At 36.9% G+C, this 18,868-nt stretch overlaps 1 protein-coding gene across 2 annotated transcripts; it reads left to right on the forward strand.

The window, feature by feature from the left end:
* Nucleotides 1-896: 896 nt before the first annotated feature.
* Nucleotides 897-16,542, forward strand: LOC145765926 (solute carrier family 23 member 2-like). Of its 2 annotated transcripts, XM_082577587.1 has the most exons (13): nucleotides 897-1,021; nucleotides 1,455-1,601; nucleotides 2,846-3,012; nucleotides 3,452-3,638; nucleotides 3,896-4,077; nucleotides 5,243-5,366; nucleotides 7,075-7,211; nucleotides 7,554-7,721; nucleotides 8,212-8,332; nucleotides 10,731-10,903; nucleotides 12,509-12,690; nucleotides 13,866-13,992; nucleotides 14,870-16,542. In XM_082577587.1, exons 1-13 carry the CDS (start codon nucleotides 998-1,000, stop codon nucleotides 14,961-14,963), a joined length of 1,833 nt encoding a protein of 610 aa, XP_082433713.1. In that variant the 5' UTR covers nucleotides 897-997; the 3' UTR covers nucleotides 14,964-16,542. The 2 variants fall into 2 exon arrangements, with proteins under 2 accessions (XP_082433713.1, XP_082433714.1); XM_082577588.1 differs by lacking the exons at nucleotides 897-1,021; nucleotides 1,455-1,601 and adding an exon at nucleotides 1,779-1,857.
* Nucleotides 16,543-18,868: the final 2,326 nt, after the last annotated feature.

Consider the following 18,868-nt stretch of genomic DNA (forward strand, 5'->3'; position numbering starts at 1 on the left):
CTGATGACAGAACATCCAAACTACAGGCAAATACGACATTTTATTCTTCCATTGTGTTTGGAATTGGCGTAGTGGTAGGCCTATAAGTTGTCAGTCATGATTAAGATTGTAAAAATGATGACCGACCAGCTCAGTGGCCGAGTGGTTTCGCCTTCGGCTTTAGCGCTGGTAGATCTGAGATCGATTCCAGGTTGGGTTATACCGATGACTTTAAAAAACGGTACCGATTATGTTTTTTCTTGCATAACGCAATGAGAATAAGTCGAGTATTAATGTGATAACATCGTAAACCTGATATAAAATCAAAAGTGAGCCTTGTCGAAAAAAGATCTTAGCTGCTGTTGAGCGACAATAAACAAAACCATAACATTATTATTATTAAGCAATGACATTATTACAAAGCAATGACCGGTAAGAAGATCATTTTACTGTCGATATTTCGCCAAGAATCGACAAAGTGCGTAAAATTAATCTTAGTGCGACAATATTAAAGAGACCACTTATTAGGGTTTAGGCTTATAGTGCACTTGTGGCGTTGGGTTTGCTATACTTTTTGTACTGCTTGTAATGATGAACGCCTGTGACATTTTTGATGCGACAAAAAAGTGATCAAAAACTAAAATCGATTTCACAAAACTTTATTAGTTGAGAAGCAGTGTTGCAGACAACTACTCCTTGTAAGTGCTGTTTTGTGTAAATTTTCTCAACAAGTCACTTTACTCTGATTGGCTAACAACAATCTTTCTGGTATTACCACATAGTTTAAGTAACTCACTTCGTTCAACCGCTTTCATCAAAACTGAAGGATTTCTATTGCTTCAAAGTGGATTGTAGAACTAATACCCTACCGAATCGCAAAACTAGATTTTTACTAAAGTCTTTTTGAATATCAGGGTGTTAAGTTCATTTTGGAAAGGTATTTCTTTGCAAAGTTAAGTTAGTTATATTATTTTTAACGTGAAGCACAAAAGCCTTTACAAAAGTCTTAATTTCAGAAATGGAAAACCCTACGTTTGTACCGGTAAGTCTACGTAAACGAATGTTAAAGCGTTTTTGTCAAACGGTTTGGTTTTCTATTGTGCTTACAAACGACGATACATTTGTGCTATTTTGTCTTCGCATTATGGTTTTGTTTGAACCTTACGTTTATCAAACCTGGGCATGAACTGTGCTTCCGTTATAACTGACGTTAGTTTTTGTATAACGAGTGCATATAAGTGCATGGCCAAAAGTCTAAAAATAACAAATGATAGGAAGTGCACACAGCACAGTTTGAGCCACCTGATGGAAGTACAATATTGTATTTTTTGTCGAATCTAAAAATGTAGACAAAATATAAAATGCCTTTTATGAGACCTGTTTTGTTAAAAAAATTTGCAGCATGAAAATGTGTGAGTGTCTTGATAACATTATGGATAATTTTTTACATTGATGTTATGTACTACACAACACAGGACGAAGGGGCGATTTCTGCAAATCCCTATGGAGAAGCACATACAGATGATAGCGATGATGCGAGCGAAAGTGATAAAACAGACAAGTTGCTCTACAGCATCGAAGATACACCACCCTGGTACGCATGCTGTACGTTGGGTTTGCAGGTATATTGATTCAAGTCGAAGTAAGCATTTGTCCGTAGGCTACCACTGTAAGTTGATTTGCTGGGTAGACGAAAGTATATGTCTTCTCAGCAGGCCCACAACACTACAGAAATTCCGAGTAATTGCTGCAGGCCACGCAACAGACATGGACTTTCACTCAGTCTGAATGCCGAAGGAAAATATTTGAGTCGTGATGGAGATTACTTGAACCAACGCTACACGACATCAAACCAACACAAGAAATTTAGAAAAAAAGGTTGTTTTTTTTCAATGTTTAAGCAAAGGCAAATCGGGCATAAAGGTATTCCATTGGGCGATTAATCCTCACTTTATCAAAGGGCACCCACTTTTAACCCTCTTAAATAACCAAAAAGCTACCTATATTAAATTATTTATTATGTTTTCTTGCTAGTACGGTAACCTAGACAAAAACTTGTGGAATGCCGGACGAGTAGGCTAACTGCTTTTTACGCTTCAGGTAACCCACTACACAATTTCATCCTCAAAATAAATTAACCAAAAAGTGATCATTTAGTGTAAAATTAACCACCGGATTCAACTGTAGCTCCATCAGCATCCACAGCGCTGGTAGCTGTGATCTTTTATGATTAACCAGTGTCAGATCCAGGGGGATACAGGGAGATTGCCTCCCTAAAACACAGTAAAGTGGATTTATTCACGGTGTATTTGAAAGGTCGGATTAATGTAGAACTGCACATGTTTGTGTTCTGTTAAAATCCCCCCACTAAGATTACTCGCTTGGTCCTCCCATGCGTTTAAGAGAACACGATGCCACCATTGACTCCCCTTAGGCTACACTTAATCGAAGCCTTCCTGCACCGGACGTCAGCCGAGATCTCACATAAGTACTTTAGGCTACAACTAATAAGCTCCGCTAACTCAGTGGTTAAGCGACCAAGTTTAATCACATACAAACTTCAAGATCAAGCCGCGCTGGTTCGTATTTCGGAGTGTGCGCTTGAGCAGCGCATCTCAAGACTACTCTCAATTTTTTATTTCAGGAAAAATTTACAGACCAAACCACTTCAACAATAATGGGAAACTTTGTTCTGCCAACCTGCCGATCTGCCAACGATTCATCAGATGCTTTTTCAGTCCTAAGATAAAGATTCAAATTAACCAACCAAGCTTGGTACCTCAATCTAGCTCAAGTCGTATTCAATCAGAGCCTGTCAGACTTAAGTTTAATATATTAGCCTACTTTCTAATAAAATGATGTTTAGCATTATCTGGTGGCAATTGGTGGGATAATAGGCATCCCTCTTATCATCGCACCACATCTTTGCATCCCGAATGATGAAGATGGTGATGTTTCACGAGCACTTTTGATCGGAACCTTATTTTTCATGTCAGGGATTGCCACTTTGATTCAAGCTACTTTTGGAACAAGGTAATTAAACACTTTAAATAGCCTAGTTTGTTTGATCAACAGGCATTTAATATTTTGCATGTCACTCAGTGTGAAAGTCGTTGAAAAGCAAAGATTCTGTGCCATCTTTTCCCAGTTTCTAATGAAGTAGCATTGGAATAGAAATTAAATGGTGAAATTCAATAGAAGTTAAAGAAAAACGTCTAAAACTTTGACGTGTCAAGGATACTGGCAACAAAATGTTTAAATTTAATTTTTGTTTCAGAAATATTTAAATAAAATTATCCGACAAGTTCTAATTACGGTAGCCTATATTATAATATTTATTGACAGTTCTATCCTTAGCATTTGATTCATTTAGTTTATATTGAAAGGCACTTTCGTAAGGTAGGTTACAAAATACTATAAATGTAAGTAAATCACAAATTTGTTAAGTATGATGTAATTATATTCGTCATAGACTTCCCATCTTGCAAGGAGGAACATTTACTTTCCTGCCACCGACCCTTGCAATCCTTTTACTTCCTCACAATCAATGTCCGAATCCTTTTCCTCCTGGATTCATGAATAGCAACGTGACTTTGTACAATGACACAGATGGAACAATTGTAGATGGCACTGAGTTGTGGCAAAGACGAATGCGAGAGGTGATATGTTGGAATGATTTCACCAATAAACTACAATTCATTTTTAACTATTTTACTCAAAGGATAAATGTAGCCTACTCTAACAACCTATTTATTGATCAAAATTATTTGCATTGTTTCGCATCAAAACATAAATAAATCTTCCCATAATCTTAAAAATGTTACTAAATTAAGTTAAAATTAGTACATAACTGTTGAAAATTATATTTTGTCAAGCGCTGTAGAAGGCTCGTTTTATTGATGTCAAATTTGAACAGGTCCAAGGTGCCATAGCCGTTGCTTCTCTTTTACAAGTTGTATTGGGCCTTACTGGGGCAATCGGTTTTATTCTCCGCTTTATGGGACCTCTCACTGTTGCGCCAGCGGTTGCCTTGATCGGACTGTCTTTATTTTCAACTGCTGCCTATCACGCATCTGCTCAGTGGGGTATCGCAATGTTGTAAGTATTTTCTTAGCACTTTGGCCTGATTTAAAGTTTTTTGGATTTGCATAAAAAATATATAGTCGCTTTATAGCCTATCAATTAATCATGCAATTTCAAAATTTCAAGAGCGCTCATAAAATAATCACTTACAGCAGGGGTTCCCAATCCCAACCTATTTTACACCGTGTCCCCCTTTGAAAAATTTTGAAAAAATCAATGGCCCCCCTATTTTTTTCAATCTTCTGAAAAATTTAAGAAACGTCATCTTATATTATTATTTTTGAAAGACCGGGAATTAAAGACTATTCATGAAGATTTGAGCAAAATGTCCTAGAGTTTTTATTAAATTTTAATTTATTTCTTTTTTTATGTAGTGTTGGAGTGGACTTAGAGATGATAAATTAAAAAAAAATGTTATTTCTCAAATTTTCCATGGCTCTCTTCAAAAAGCCTCATGGCCCACTAGGGGGCCATGGTCCTCAGGTTGGGAACCCCTGACTTACAGCATGTTATAATCCAACATATTTTATAATAAGCTGCATAGCTTTAACTTTGGCATTGGTGTTGTCTATTCCATCAGTTTGGTTTCAAATGTCAGTCGGCTGCCGAGTAGTGAGAACGTCTGCTTGACATTTGAAAGGACGTGGGTTCGACACCGCTCCAAAGCATGCGGTTGTGTCTCGACAAAAACACTTTATGGCAAGCCAAAATGTAGGGAGCAGCGGAGTCGAAGACTATATGTCATTTCGCAGCTTCCTGTTGTCTGCTATATCGCATCTGTGATCGCAGTGTGCCGTATGCTGTCGCAATGGGCGCAAGTAAAAGCATGATTAGGCCTATTACCATTGCAAACCTAATTTGAGATCTGATAGTTTGGCCACGAAATTAATTGCACAGATTGATAAAAACTGAGCAGTCTACTGTTTGTGATCAATGGCTTCAAGGAGTTCAGTATTTCTTAAAGTTATTTAGAAACACTAATATTTACTACAATAAGGTGCAAAATATCACCTTTCATGTTATGATAATATAATTCAGAGTTTGACCATTGCGTTGCTATTGCAGTATAGCTGTAGCAAGATCTTTTATTGAATGTGTAGTTTCTAGACTATTCACTTTGCCTACAGATTGTTGACATGTTTGAATTATAAATTGTCTTCACCAAACTTTTTTATCGCAGTACTGCTGTCGTCATTATTGTCTGCTCCCAGTATCTCAAGAATATTAAAGTTCCATTTCCGTGGTTTTCCATAAAGAACAAGAAATGTTTCTTTGCTAAGTTTGCTGTTTTTAAAATGTTTCCAGTAAGAACAAGATTCAATGTTTTTTAATGTTGCATGTTTAAACATTTGTCGCTTTTCAAGAGCGGTGTAATGTGACCATCTTTTTGGGGTGTTCACTTTTTTAGCAAACTTGAGGAATACTGTCTAAGTCTACTTGTCTTAAAGCTTTGGTACAGAGTTTGCTTTTTTGAACCACAGACAAACAAAACATAATAACTTTAGCGGGTTTAACATGTTTTATTACAAAGAGATATAACATAATTAAAAAAAATCAACTCAAACGTTTTCGACATGTACGTGTGTAATCAGGAATTAGTAACGTGCACTGACAATGTCTCGATCGATCAATTTAAAATCATCTCTCGAGGCATATCTAAATTTCAGACTAAAATCATGAAAGCCTGAAGAATCAAACGTAATAATCCGTCTCATCAGGCAGTCATTCGCCTGTGGCTCAACCTTACTTTTGTGAGTATTCTAATCATTTGTCACATGCCTGTACGTTACAGTTTCACACCTTATGTGATCTGTTTCCGTCATACAATTTACTCGTAATCATTCTTGTATCACTTGTTCAGTTTGTGTTTTTCAGTCCGGAGTGTCGTTACAGTTATAGTGCATAGTCAGATTTACAACAGAGTAACCTTTTCTGGTTTAACATTCTTTTTTTACACACAAAAACGTCTTGTTTGAGTTTATTTTAATTATGTTATATTTTTGTGTGTAAAAATATTTTAAATCCGCTAAGGTTACTCTGTTGTATTTCTCTATGATTCAACAAACCAAACTCTCTACCAAAGCTTTATCATAGTCAGATTTATCTTATAATTTTTCATTATATGTATTTTGCCGATTTAAGTAATTCCTGATGAGGACACACGCACGTGTCGAAAACATTTGAGTTGATTTTTTTAAAATTATGTTATATCTCTTTGTAATAAAACATGTTAAACCCGCTAAAGTTACTTTGTTTTGTTAGTATTAAAATTAACAAGCAGTGAAGGTGACTCGGTTGAACCGCACCCAAGACTTTGTTCAAATACAAGCAGCCTAAAATTTGTTAAAAAATGTAAACCCCAAAAAAATGGGCACGCTTCCCCACTACTTTTCAATTTGCAATTGTTATCAATTTGTGAAATGTGCCTACAAGAGTATGCGTGTAAATTAAACCTTTAATATTTTTTGTTTACGTCGATTGTGTGGTTATTGTTCTTGAAATTGGGTGACAATCATCATTGTTTTTAATGATGAGATAATTAAGATGAGGACATGTTACGATTGTTGGTTGTGGTATTCACATGCCTGTATGGTAACGTCAATGGGCTTACTTGTTATGCTCAGTTCAGCTTAATCATTCATATTTGGTCATTACAGCAAAAAGCATCAGAAATGCATAGCCAACAAACACGAAAGAAAATAGCGTAAACAGTAGCAAACAAAACAATACAAGCCGTAATATAGAAAGCCACATAAATGTAAGATGGTGAAAGTATTGTTTTACCCATTTGGTTTCCAGCATTACCATTGTTGTGGTTTTATAATAAAAATGTCGTATTTGTTCTTTTGGAGTGTTTTTATTTACAGTTCGACTTATTTTGTTGTTTTGTTACCTTTCCGCCATTCGAGTAGGCTACTAGCAACATGCTCAGGACGTCATTGGAATCTTCGTAGCCTCAATATTGTATGTTAAAAAATTAAATCAAAATAATAAATCTTTGTTTTATTGCAGGTGTTGTTTGCTTTGGTGAGTGGATGGATTCTTTGCCTTATTTTTACTGCCACTGATGTATTTCCAAACGACAAACAATTCACCTCTTTTCGAGCAAGAACTGATTTTCGAAGTAATGTTATCGGCAACTCACCATGGTAATGAAACTCTGCCATATAAAATATTACTTATACTTTTAGTTTATCCCAAACCACAAGTCGATTTTATGATTTAAGTGCAAATGAGTTCCGTAATTAATCGGAGGGTAACCGATATTTTTTTCCATATCACAAGATAATTATTATTACTATGCATCAGATGCCGGATACACGATGGCTAGTTGAAGACACAAGTCCGTTTTATCAATTGTTTAAATGATAAAACGTTATTGCAATGTACAGTATGCATTTATCATAAATATTCTAATTAGAGGCACTCCTTGAAGCTTTTTACTCATTCAATCTGGTATCATTATGGTATATTTGTGTAACTTTGTTAAGGTTTCACTGGCCTTACCCCGGTCAATGGGGCTTGCCGAAAGTAACAGTAGCAGGAGTTGTGGGAATGTTTGCGGCAGTTATCGCTGGATTTGTGGAGTCTATTGGCGACTATTACGCGTGCGCTCGGCTTTCAGGTGCCCCGGTCCCTCCTAAACATGCCATTAATAGGTAAGTGAGGTGCTAAAAATACTCTTTCGCTGACAAAATCTCGATCGGCTGTCTTGGAGGCTAGGCTACTTTAGAAAACATTTTTCATAAAACACTTACATTCAAGTTTTGATTTTTTGTTTATTAGACAAACGTATCAAATCAAAAACAACACGAACTACTTTTTACTTCTAAAACCAACGACAGAAATCTGGTGAACTGATAAAACCTAACCATTTGTTAACTTAAACAAAATTTTGATATTTGTTTGTGGCTTTGTAGCCTATAATGTCAACCAAATGAACAAGAATATCTGATTTTGTGTCTTACATGGATACACTTATCTTGGTGTAGTTTGAGAAAACTTCGATAACGTAATAGAGTAAAAGTTTATCCCTCCACTAAGAAGGCTCAAATCGCGACGACGAGCGACCTTTCGAGACAAAGAAAAAAGCGTTTTAAATCAATTCATCTTCACATTTCTTTCTACTGTACCATTATTATTTTGTAGAGGAGTATTGGTCGAGGGCTTTAGTTGCATGCTTGCGGGTGTCATTGGAACCGGAACAGCAACAACGTCATACAGTGAAAATATTGGAGCTATTGGAATAACCCGCATTGGAAGTAGACGAGTGAGTACACAAAAGTAGACCACTTTTTTGTCGTATCCAGGTTTCAGCTGGTAGTTAAAAATTTAGATTGTTAACAAGAAAGCAAGGAAGCCATTCTTTGTGTGTAACTTATGGTATATTATTAATTATCCTGTCAAACATACAGCCGCATGCTCTTGAGCAGCGTCGAACCTTTAGAGCAGTGCTCTTCAACCTTTTTAGCCGTGGTACACCTTTTTTCAATTTTTAATAACTTCGTATACCTCACAAATCATCATTAGTCGTCATCTCCGCCTGTAGCAGATTGCGCATCAACATGGGTTATTTGCTTCCAAGAGTGGCGATCAAAACTTTTTTAAACTTTTGATTTTATTATTGCTGCAATGGGATGTAGTTTTGTCATATTTAAAAGATCTTCTGTTTTCGTGTGGTCAAGTAGCCTTTTGTTGGTCATGCTTCTCATGATGTGATTTTGGAAGGTAGTGAGTTTTTTCATTATTGATGATGTCCAATTTACGCATTCTAGTCCGTACAGCACGACTGGTAAAACGTAGGTGTTGAAAATTTTTGATTTCAGTTTGATTGGGAGTCTATTGGATGTTAGAATCTTTCTGTTCTTGTCAAATGCTGCCCAGCCTAAACCAATTCGGTGTTGCACCTCACAAATAGCAATGTTTAATTGTGCATAGGAAGTAAAGAAAAACTAATAATTAATTAATTGTTTGTCAAAGTGGTTATAGTAGTCTTGAACTGGGCACAAGAAACTACGCATGCAAAAGTGCAAAAAACGTCAAAATTGAAGTTGATTTAATGGCTAGCTTGTTGTTGCATTGTTTCGGCAAGTTGGACATAACATGGTGTTAGCTCTTTCTCTATTCCTCCCCGCAAAGAATTAATGTCAAGTATCGAGTTTTGTTTGTTTGACTTGATCTCAACAAGACTGGAAAATTCTTCTTCACACAAATAAGTGGTGGACATCTGCACCAAGAAATCAATGGCTTTTTGCACGAGATTTTTGTATTCGGGAAATTCAAGAAGAGAAACCAACATTCTGTGTAATCCACTTCTCGGAATGAGTATTTTTGATTTAAATCAGCCCATAGTTCCAATAATTCCTCATCCTCAGTTGGTTCGTCATTAAATGATTGGATAATCCACGAGTTTGCTTTCAGACATTGTTCGTTATCTTCAGGAAAATACGTAGTCAAATTGTTGGCAAGTAATTTCAGGTGACCAACAATAAAGGCAGACAAGTTATCTTCAGTAGAAACGTCCTCAAACTCCCAGCTAGACTCTTTCATGTATTGACTTAATACAGGAAAGTCATTGAAGTTCCTCGACAAAGCATTCTCTTTCCAGAGTGCAATTTTCATCTTCAGCGCATTGATCTTGCTAGTTGACCGAAATATATCAACCCCTCTCCCTTGAAAACTGATGTTTACTTGTTTCAAACGATCAAAAATCGACGCCAAGTATGCCAAATTTGCAATCCAGAATATGTCACGAAACTTGGAAGCCCTTGGGTCTCCGTGTTCAGTGTAAAATACCCCTAATTGTTCGCGAAGTTCAAACACACGGGAAAGAACTTTTCCTCGCGATAGCCACCGTACCTCTGTTGTGACTTCCACTACCGTATCACAGATCTAAGCTGTATACCCTTCGTATACCCTTCCCCAGCTGTATACCCTAGTTTTGATCTGGTATACACTTGGGTATACAGTATACCCGGTCGAAGAGCACTGCTTTAGAGCATCATATCTACCAGAGGCGTCACCACTCGGCTATGCAGCCGACAAAGTAGGCCACTGCACTTAACCGATGTAATACTTTAATTTGAAAAAAATTTCAAATTAAAACACGTTGGATCCATCACTGATCAAAAGCATCTGAACCCAGTTTAGCCTCTTGACGCGTGATAACCCAGACAGTCACTTGATCTGGCCCAGATCTAGTATAGATCTAATCAGATCCGTACCAGTTTGGTAAAAATCTTGACCAAATAAAGTGGCTGTCTGGGAATCACTTTAATCTTTTTTGTCATTTTGAGGCTAAACCTCGGTGATGAACAGTGTTCTAAACTGCAGGCAACACTATCAGGATAGATAAATCAAAGAGAACTTTTAGTTTTAAATAAATATCTCAATTAAACCTGAATTTTTTTGATTTAATAGATTATGGATTAAATTTTGGTAGTGCTGTAAAGTGCTTCAACGTCACAGCAAAAATAGACCCATGTAATTTCTAGCTAGTGATGCATATTCAGTACGTTTACTAAAAGATACTGAAGTTGTTTTAATTAACATCTCGATGAAGTAAGTGTAATTTCGTTACAAGGGTTTACATTGGTTGTGAACTTACTGATTTTTCAAAAGCATGACATCTGTTATTAGGCTACTGACAGTTATTGTAAACTTTTCAGGTCATACAAGTTGCAGGATGTTTGATGATACTTTTGGGGATGCTTAGCAAGTTTGGCAGCATCTTTGTAACTATTCCTGACCCAGTAGTCGGAGGAATGTTTTGTGTCACGTTTGGAATGATTGCTGCTGTGGGAATCAGCAACTTACAATATGTGGATTTGAATTCAACAAGGTAAAAATGTGTAGGCTTAGAGAAGTCAATAGAAAACTCTCGAGGATTTGGGAGCCGATTTTTTTTAGTTAGAGTTCACGAAATAACCAAGTCAGATGGCAAATATTTTATTTTACGAGTTTGCATGTTTGAGATGGAGATTGTCAAACCGACAAGCGACTTTGTAGCTTGTGCAAACAAGCCCGTTTTGCTGTGATACAATAAAATGGAAGCTTGTCTTGTTTAAACAACTGCTTTGACTACACACGTAGTAGTGGATGCAGTGGGGGCGCTTTGGTCCGTGCCCCCACCCCTAACAAATATAAGTTTCCCCGTTTTGCAACATTTTTTGACTCGCTTTGCACGCTCAATCACTCTTCATTGATTTAACTTGCAGCATAGAAATCGCTGGTTTCAGCAGTAGATGCGAAGAGTGTGAATTTTTATGTCTCTCAAAAACTGAGAAAATAATGTAATATTCCGAACTAAAGCATGTTACTAACCTAATTAGTCAACAATTAAATTAACCTATTCCAGTGTTGATGGAAGTAGGAAGTGAAATTGGCCTAACGTAGGTCATCTATTGTATGTGATAAGGTGGAAACACCGCTGACAGATATTGGAAATTTCCTTGAAAGACTATGTGATGATGTACAAAACCAGACAAAACATAGTCAAAAATGAGTTTTTGAAATCTTTCTGTGGCCATGAAAATAATGATTTGAAACTTTAGTTTAAATTTAATCCAAACCTTGTGCAACTTCTACAGAAATCTATTTTTGATTTGAATGAAGCTAAGCCTTGGACTGACACTTTGTTTTTGTCTAAGCAATGGTTAGTGCGGCCTGGTTTATTACAATTTGCAGATTTTTACTAGGCCTACTGCTACTGTCTGACTTGAAATAGTTGGAAAGTTGAATTTATTTTTATTTTGGATTGACTCGTAGCCTAAATTATATATAAAAGAGTTTTTTGTTGCCTTATGGAAGCAGTAAAATAAAAAGAGCAAAGTAAGTTAAAAAAAAAACGTTCAATCAGACTGTTAGCAAGTGACTAAAACTGTCTGATGGAAAATTTCTGGCTAAAGTTGTCTTCGTCTTATAATCTTTGTGATGTTAAAACCTATTGTGTCACCTGAGGAGGGCAGTACCGTAAAAAAGGACGTTGAAGTGTAATTTTTAGAAAAATTTATTTCGGCAGTTAGAAAAACTTGTAAACTTCGCAAAAAAATCAGCAGAATGTAACAAATGAAGCGGAGGATATTGCTAAGAAACCATGCCAAAGCGAATAGAACAAAACATCGCAACACCGAATACGCAAAAATCGACAAAAACAAAATAAAAACTGTCAAGATGTTCTAGAGGAAAGCCCTCCGACCATCTCGGTCAGCCTTTTCATTTTTGTTTAGATTTCAAAATTTAGCCTGAATTGTTTATTTTGCTTAGAAGTTGTACGTCGTTGAAATTATGGTGTCCACCACTCATTTTTTAAATTTGCTACTTGCTACACGAAGTAACTAATTGCCATAGAAAATATTTTTAAAGTAGGCCTACCTTGTGGATAAACGAATTAGGCTACCATTGGTATTACACACACCAGAATACCTTCGTTTGTTTATTTGGGCAGAAATCTTTTTATAATTGGAGCAGCTTTGTTCATGGGTTTAACTGTTCCGGAATGGATGAAGGCAAATCCTCGAATTATTCAGACGAATTCCGTGGAAGGTGACCAAGTCATTACAGTTCTTCTACAAACTCCAATGCTGGTTGGAGGATTAATCGGTTTCTTTTTCGATAACACAATTCCAGGTACAGTAGAATACGCAATCGATATTACTGTTACTTTACATTTCAAAATATGTAGTGAAAACTGCGTTTGTATGCAACACTTCTATGCTGCTAAATCTTAATTTTCAATGCTTAAATATAAAAAACAAAGCTAATGATTATGAAATAAAAGGTTGTCTCATACTCAGTTACTAAACTTTAGGGTATAAGAAGATAGGGTTCATCACGTTAAGCATAGTCCTAGCCGGCTGCATAGCCAGGTGGTGAGAGCCCTGGTTTGATTTTCGATAAGGCGCCGGTTCGACACCGTTCAAGAGTATGTGACTGTGTCTTTGGCAAGACTCCTAAAGTCATGCCGTCGATTGCGGAGTGGCGCCCCTTCGAATATAAGCCTGGTTCGTGATTTCTTATTATTATAGATAGAACGCCGCTCTAGAAAGAAATGCCTGCTGAACTAAAATAACGAGATTTGGGTGGTTAAGGTGGCTGATGCAGTTCCTTTCTCTTGACCGCCTTTCCTTCAGCAACTACGCCCCCAATTTATTACACCCTGGGTAGGGGTACTGCTCACATATGAAAGAGTTGAGTGGTGTTTATCAACAACCAGCTAGTAGTATTGCATGGCACTTGCTCACGTGAAGTTTGTGTCTTTAAGACAGTTTTTAAAAGTCCATCCGTATTAATAAACTGTCTTGTAACCACTCAGTTATGTAGCCATGGACAGTCTAAAATCAAGCTATCAACAGTTTGACTCTTTTTTTTGAAATTTGTGCAAATGACCCCATCGATGAAAGGTGGTAGCAGTTCAGGCTATGATGGGATAAAATTCTATTGTAGTTCATTTATTTCTTTCTGTTATATGTCGAAAAACTGGGAGGGGTAGCGTTGGATCGTCTATAATGTCCCACCATATGGTCGATCATTTGTCCAATATTTTTTCTATTTATTTATAATCAGCTTAAGCTGGATGTCCAACCAGGTTTACATTTAATGCTGCGCCACCCGCCTTATCCGCCACGCCATCCCACGCCTTAGTTGTCATAAACCTCTAACTAAGTGATCATAACAGCTTTAGTGATCATAACCTCTTTAGCGATTATAGCCGCCTTCGTAATCATTACCCTTTTAGTAATAATAACAACTTCAGTAGTCAGAGCAACCTCAGTGATTATAACTGCATGTAAAACTTTGATCAGGTACCGATAAAGAACGCGGAATAGTAGCCTGGAGAAAAGCACAAAATGACCAGGAATTGGACGACGAAACCTTACAAGCAAAAGAAGACGAGTGTTATAGTTTGCCGTTTCCAACAGGATGTTGCAAGTAATTTTGAAGTAGACTATATCGCATGAAAAGTAAAACTTGTACCAATTTATTTTTTAATTTACCGTTAAATTATATTGACCTAACTTTTTTTAGGTAGCCTACTACAAGAAATCTAAAACTCTTGCAAAAGTTTTTTTGCTTAACTTATTTACTGGAATTATTGAAATATAACTTCAACCAAGAAATTAAAATCATTTTTTCTGATAGTGCGTACAGCAACAATGTCGCAATACTTAAAACAGTGTGAAAAGTGCTTAGGTATTCTTTTGATATGTGATATTTGGCTACTTGCGTATCTGATTTGCTGTGCAAAAAACGCAATTATAGTAGAATTTTTTTGAATACCATAGTTTGGTTTGCAAACAAATCTTGCTGGAAAGAATGCAGGATGCTAGGCGGTCAGCCCATAAACAGCTAAACTTTAGTTGAAAGTTTTTGGTGATGTTTAGTGTAACCCCATAAAACTGTTAAATTCCTTTGGCCTGATGGTGCAAAGGCATTTAATTTGTTGATTTTTAAAAAGCACTTGACCCTGACCCCTTATGTCCACTGCAGTAAGCTTATAGTTTGGTGGAAGGAATTGCGGAAATTATTGTGAGAAGCCATAACTTCCTTTTTATTTTATACCTGAGGTATCTCATCAACAATTTGAAGGTTGAAATGGTGCATGGTGTGAAGAAAAATAAAACAAAATTATGTTGCCAGTTTACTCTTTAGTTTGTGTTTTTTGTCCAATTATATTTTGATGAGTCTAGGCCTACAGGCTGAGCTGAAAACATCAACACATTCCGTCACAGAGTTTAAAAGTTGGGCCTACTTTTATGTAAATCATTATCTTACTTTACTAACATAACTGCACTTTCTTTGTCAAAAGGTTTTCAAGATATATTCCGTTTCTCCCCGAATTTGGAAAATCTGGAAAAAACGAAGGAGATGAAAAGGGTGATTTTGGATCAACAAAGTTTTAGCCGCAACGATAGGCCAAAGAAACAAGGATCTTCGCATAATAAAGCTGTACAAATTTTAATGGCGATTTCATTTTCCATTAAAGTTGTCTTAGAGAAAGGAGGTAAATATGGGCCGACTAAGAACAAAAATGCGATAGCTCTCGCATTAACTTATTGTTTTCCAAACCCTGGCTTGTTGATAAAGACTCTAGACTTGAAGCAGTAGCTAGAAAATCAAGACGGAAATCTCAATCACAACGCTGCTGCATTCAAGCAAACGAAATTTCCATCAAACTTTGCGTTTCTTTCTTTGTCACCACGTTTTCTTTTAACTTGCTCAGAAACCGTGACCACAAGCCCTTTTCGAATACGCCAAACAAGGGTGGACTATATTATCAACCGGCCCATATTAACCTGCTTTCCCCTAGGCTACGTATCGAAACTTGTTATTTTGCCGAGTGAAATAATGCAGTGTTTTTGTTGACAACTGTAGTGCCTATTTTGGACTTTTCTTAAAATGTTAGACCTTCATAAAGCCTTTGTTACTTGAAGTTTTAAAATGCCAATTCAATTTCTTGCTTTTTGATGCATATATTGTAAAACTGTACCTACTAACAGAGATTGATGTCCGCTACTTTAAGAGTAGCGCGTTACCCGCTGCTTAGGCTAAAGCAGCGCTCGCTGCCGCTACCAATTGATAAATATAACGCGCTACCCGCTGTCGCTACTTGGGCTAAAGTAGAACGCGTTACCGCTACTTCTCCGTTACTTTTGTCTAAAGTTAAACTGACGCAGGAAGCACTGTGTGACGTCAAAATGACCATGAAAAGGAATGATATCGTTCCTTTACACTGCGATTTCAACGTCGTTATAGAAAACACCTTCTAGGTGAAATTTATTGTTCCGCATCTTTCCAAAAGCAAGAGCAATTCAAAATGCGAGTCCTGCCCGCTTTGGCTTCAGAACGTCTTTTCCAACCAAGAAAAATCTCTCTACCGCAGCACTGGAAGGAATGGGAATGTTGTATTCAACAGAAAGGTTATAAACCGGCACTACAAATCTCAAGGAATGCTTCTTTCTAGAAAAAATGCCTCAACAATTGATTTTCTTTCCGTACCGATCCTTCTTGCAATGTCACAAACACACCAAAAAAATCATCCTCGTAGTCGCCACTGGTGTTGGTATCGCTCTTGTCGGTAACAACCTGGCTTGATTTCTGCGATAGTCGAATGATTTCTCTTCCGATTTTTCCACGCATTGTTTCCACAAAAAAACTCCAAAAACGATTTTTTTTACTTTAAATTGAGAAGTAGCGGAGCGCGACCGAAAGAAATGTAGCACCTTTCAACTACATTGAAAAACGTGGCGCCGCTACTGCAGATGCTATTTCAACAAAAAGGTAGCGGCACTACCGCTACTGGTACCAAACAGTAGCGGCGCTACAAAAGCAGCGCGCTACCACCCATCTCTGCCTTGTACTTACACATTTGATACCTAAAATGATCTGTATGAATAAAAATAACAAATAAAATAACACTTGTATACTAGTCTAATACCCCCGAAACTGATAACAAAACGCCCAAGAAGCATGTAGAGTAGATTGTAGCCTATTGAGTACGTTTATCTTCACCATCGCAACTTACAATAACATCCTCCATGAAAGGTTTTGTACAAGCTTTGAGATACCAATGTCTGTTTTGACAAAAGTGTCAAGAGCGTATGTAATACGTGATATTGTCTACAATAGCGTGTCTCAACCTAGGGTCCACGAAGCGTTTTCAGGGGGTCCTTGAAAGTTTTCGAATTTGCAGCATCGGCGTAACACAAGTTTGATTTTTTAACAAAGTATTTTTCGCAAAAGAGTCAAATCTTTTTATAAGGCTATGTATGTTCAGCTGGATTTTTTTTTTTGAGACAGCAGATTGTTGACCAAAGCTTAATTTAGACATAGGCTACAAACGAGAGCCAGTATTCCTTCCATATGAAGAGTCCAGATGCAAAACGATCAAACTACCAAAACCAACTTGTCGAGTAAACTGAAAATAAAGTTTGAAATTGATCGTTTTGGGGCTGAACCCTGTTAGTTTAAAGCCTTGTTTTGAGAGATATAGATCGTTTTGTCGCAAAAAAAGGCTGCTACATAAAACTTTTGATGTTAACGCAACGGGAGACGGTAAAATCTAAATATCACAAATAATGGAGTTTGATCGTTATGCACCTGAACTCTTTATATAGTTATGTCGATTTAATGTTTTTCTATGATTTAATAGAATTTGGCCACCTTTAGAAAGAATTTTTTCCTGTTTTTATTTGTAGTAGTAATTTGTAATCAATTCATAGTAATTTGTAATCAATATTAATTCGTTATAATCACAGTCATGGCAAAACTGCGAGTGGTGATAGACTGTTGACTAATGTTTGCATTTCTAAGTTAAGCAGTATCAAATATCTGCTGTCTCAAAGTAATTAAGATGAACATAGCCTTATTAAAAGATTGAACTTACTTATAGTTTTCTCGTTCACCCCGATAGTTCAGTAAATTCGTGAACAAAGAAGCTTCAACATCAAACGGCACTGATCCGACTCACGGGGTGTGCCGCCTCGGGTGTGCGCTTTTTTTTTTTTTTTTTTTTTTTTTTTTTATTACACAACAATAACAACACAGATAACAAACACAAAAATATTGTACTCATCAGCACATCAGCAAGATGCATGCAAGTTCTAGTTCACAAACTATCTATGTCATGTGGTTCCATTTCAATTGGTGTTTTTTCAAATTCTTAGACTTTACGGCGATCACTCGCTCTGATTGCTGAGTTTCTTTCACCGTTTGAATAAACTGGGAAATCGTCGGGTTAGCTTCGGCATATTTGCATCGATAAACAACATATCTTGCGCATAAAAGTAAACAATTCAACAAATTAGAATTCACAGTTCCAAACAGAATCAACTGGTCATTAGCTATAACAGGATATCTCAGTTTTGCTGATATCCAAGAAAAAACATCTTCCCAATAATTCTTTACAACATGACATTCGCAAAACAAATGAAAGGTATTCTCCGTAGCAATTTTGCAAAATGTACAGAGGTTGCTCTCCTTCAGACCAAACGCAAACAACGCGTCATTGGTCACAATTGCTCTGAGGTTCAACTTTATTTGGAATGCTCGTAGTTTGCTCTCTAGCGTGCTGTAGTGTACAGATTTGTAAATGTTTTCCCACCGCGTCAGGTTCCAATTCATTCCAGCAATGTGCTGCCATCTGTTTTGTTGCTTTGTAGGAATTAATTTGACTTTGTCAAGGTAAAAGTGATATGCGGTTTTTGTTGATTCGCATATTGTGTTTAGGTTGGATGTGAGTGTGGTAATGTTGGTGGTGTAGTTTGGGTGATTTAAATTGCCGTTGTCTCCATCCCAGGAAGGAGGTAATGATGAGATGAGTTCGATAAATTTAATAAATGTTTCGTTGGTGGGTGTCAAGTTGTAAGCTGAGCATATGTCATCATAAGACTGGTACTGTCCGTTATGGTCTAGCAATTGGCCAAAAAAGAGAATTTGCGCCTCAGCTAATTCTTTATTATACAGAGGTTTCCCATTGAGTTTTATTGACTTATTTAACCATAGGGGTTGATGCAAAGTCTCGGCGTGTGATGCGTTGTGGTGACAGTATAATATTTGCAGAGACTTCATGCAAGCAGAGGTTGACTGGAAAGGTATAATATTTTTGATTTTTTTGTTTATTGAAGTAAAGGTGCTGGTTGCTAGACACATGAGCATGGTTGGGGATACCAAAGCTTGTTCAACAACTTTCCAAGGAGCAGAATAATCTTCATCGAGCAGTTTGCTTATCCATCGAGATTGGAACGCATAGATGTAAGACTGTATGTCTGGCATTCCTATGCCTCCTTCATGTATATCACAGCAAAGA

This window comes from Aplidium turbinatum, chromosome 3 (assembly GCF_918807975.1).
Source record: "Aplidium turbinatum chromosome 3, kaAplTurb1.1, whole genome shotgun sequence".
Classification (NCBI taxonomy): domain Eukaryota; kingdom Metazoa; phylum Chordata; class Ascidiacea; order Aplousobranchia; family Polyclinidae; genus Aplidium; species Aplidium turbinatum.